We start from the raw sequence: 1,249 nt of genomic DNA, 5'->3' as shown, positions 1-1,249 counted from the left end.
CATGGAATGTTAACTTAACATCCAAGACTCCCCATCATTCAATATCCCACTAGATTCCAGTTGTACCAAAAAATAAACAACGGAAAACTGATTTCACTGCTTTTAAAAAAGCACTTAAAAATAGGATGAGGTGGAGTTCCAATCTCCTTAAAAATGCTTCTTATAGAGTTACTAAAAAACTGGCATTTGCAAAAAAAAAAAAAAAAATTTGATAATATTCCTCTGGATTGTACAGGAATGGAGGGACAGGGCCTATTGATAAGAAATGGCATTAATCACACTTGGCTTCTTTCTTTCCTTCATCAGAGGCTGGATCCTCCTCCTTTTTAGTTTCTCCGTTTTCTGCAAGTAAATCATTGGTTTCTTGGTAAGCCACTTTGGCCTGTTTTCCCTTTGCTCGCCCTTTCCCTTTTGGTTGCACTTTTTTGTCTGATGATCCATCCTCTCCTGCTGGCTTTGTTGGCTTCGTTTCCACTTTCTCCGTCAGCTCAGGTTTAGCTGACCACGGCACTGATCTCCACTTGGGCTCCTCGCTCCTCGCCCCTTCCACTGAGCCGACCTTGAACTTGGGCCGTCTTGGCTGCAGGCCGGGCATGTGCTGGAGCCTATTTTATGTGTAAACTGTTGTCACATAACAAACACTTTACTCTGCTTCTGGATCTATGTCATTCAGTATGTATTCAATATGCACTTAATACTAAACAGATAAGCATTCCAATTCTGGAGAAAGCTCCCATTTAAAAAAAAAAAAATGGAATACTAAGTTCAACCCTTGTGTTCTGCAATTTTTTAAATTATGATTAAATTTATATCTCCATCACTCTTTAACCAAAGCAATTACCAACTGTAGCCATGATCTCTGATACCTTCTTTTAGCAAGGGTTATTTCTGATTTTTACATCAAAGAGTGTGAAAATGTGGTAGAGGAGTTTATTAAAATCCCTGTATAAACCCAGCAGATGCAAAAAACTGACTGTAGCAATTGGGGTTCCATAGGTACCTAAGCCAATCTCATAATTATTGGAGCTATTTCATCAAATGATTGGGGGTGTTGGCTGGTTTTTGTTCCTAGGATGGTGCATATATCCAGAAAGGACAGTTTCCTGTCCTAAAGTGGGGGCTCTGGACTTTTGACCCAAGAGTGCCTTTCAGAGAAAACTTACATGAATATGAGAGTTGAGGCAAACACACTTTGGAGACAATGTCAAGAAGTCTGCCTGAGCCGGAGCTCCGAAAAGAATTGTGAAGC

General features: G+C 40.1%; 1 protein-coding gene across 1 annotated transcript; it reads right to left on the bottom strand.

Moving 5' to 3' along the window:
* Positions 1-271: 271 nt before the first annotated feature.
* LOC119508778 (non-histone chromosomal protein HMG-14-like) lies at positions 272-595 on the bottom strand. Its single transcript, XM_037802581.1, has one exon. The coding sequence runs from the start codon at positions 593-595 to the stop codon at positions 272-274; it is 324 nt and encodes a 107-aa protein (XP_037658509.1).
* Between the last annotated feature and the right edge of the window lie 654 nt (positions 596-1,249).

Source organism: Choloepus didactylus, chromosome 14, assembly GCF_015220235.1.
Source record: "Choloepus didactylus isolate mChoDid1 chromosome 14, mChoDid1.pri, whole genome shotgun sequence".
Taxonomy (NCBI): domain Eukaryota; kingdom Metazoa; phylum Chordata; class Mammalia; order Pilosa; family Megalonychidae; genus Choloepus; species Choloepus didactylus.
The sequence above is the reverse complement of the archived record's forward strand: the minus strand, read 5'-3'. Positions and strand labels throughout refer to the sequence as shown.

Excerpts from the sequence above, each read along its gene's own strand:
- LOC119508778 (XM_037802581.1), bottom strand. The coding sequence starts at position 595 with ATGCCCGGCCTGCAGCCAAGACGGCCCAAGTTCAAGGTCGGCTCAGTG.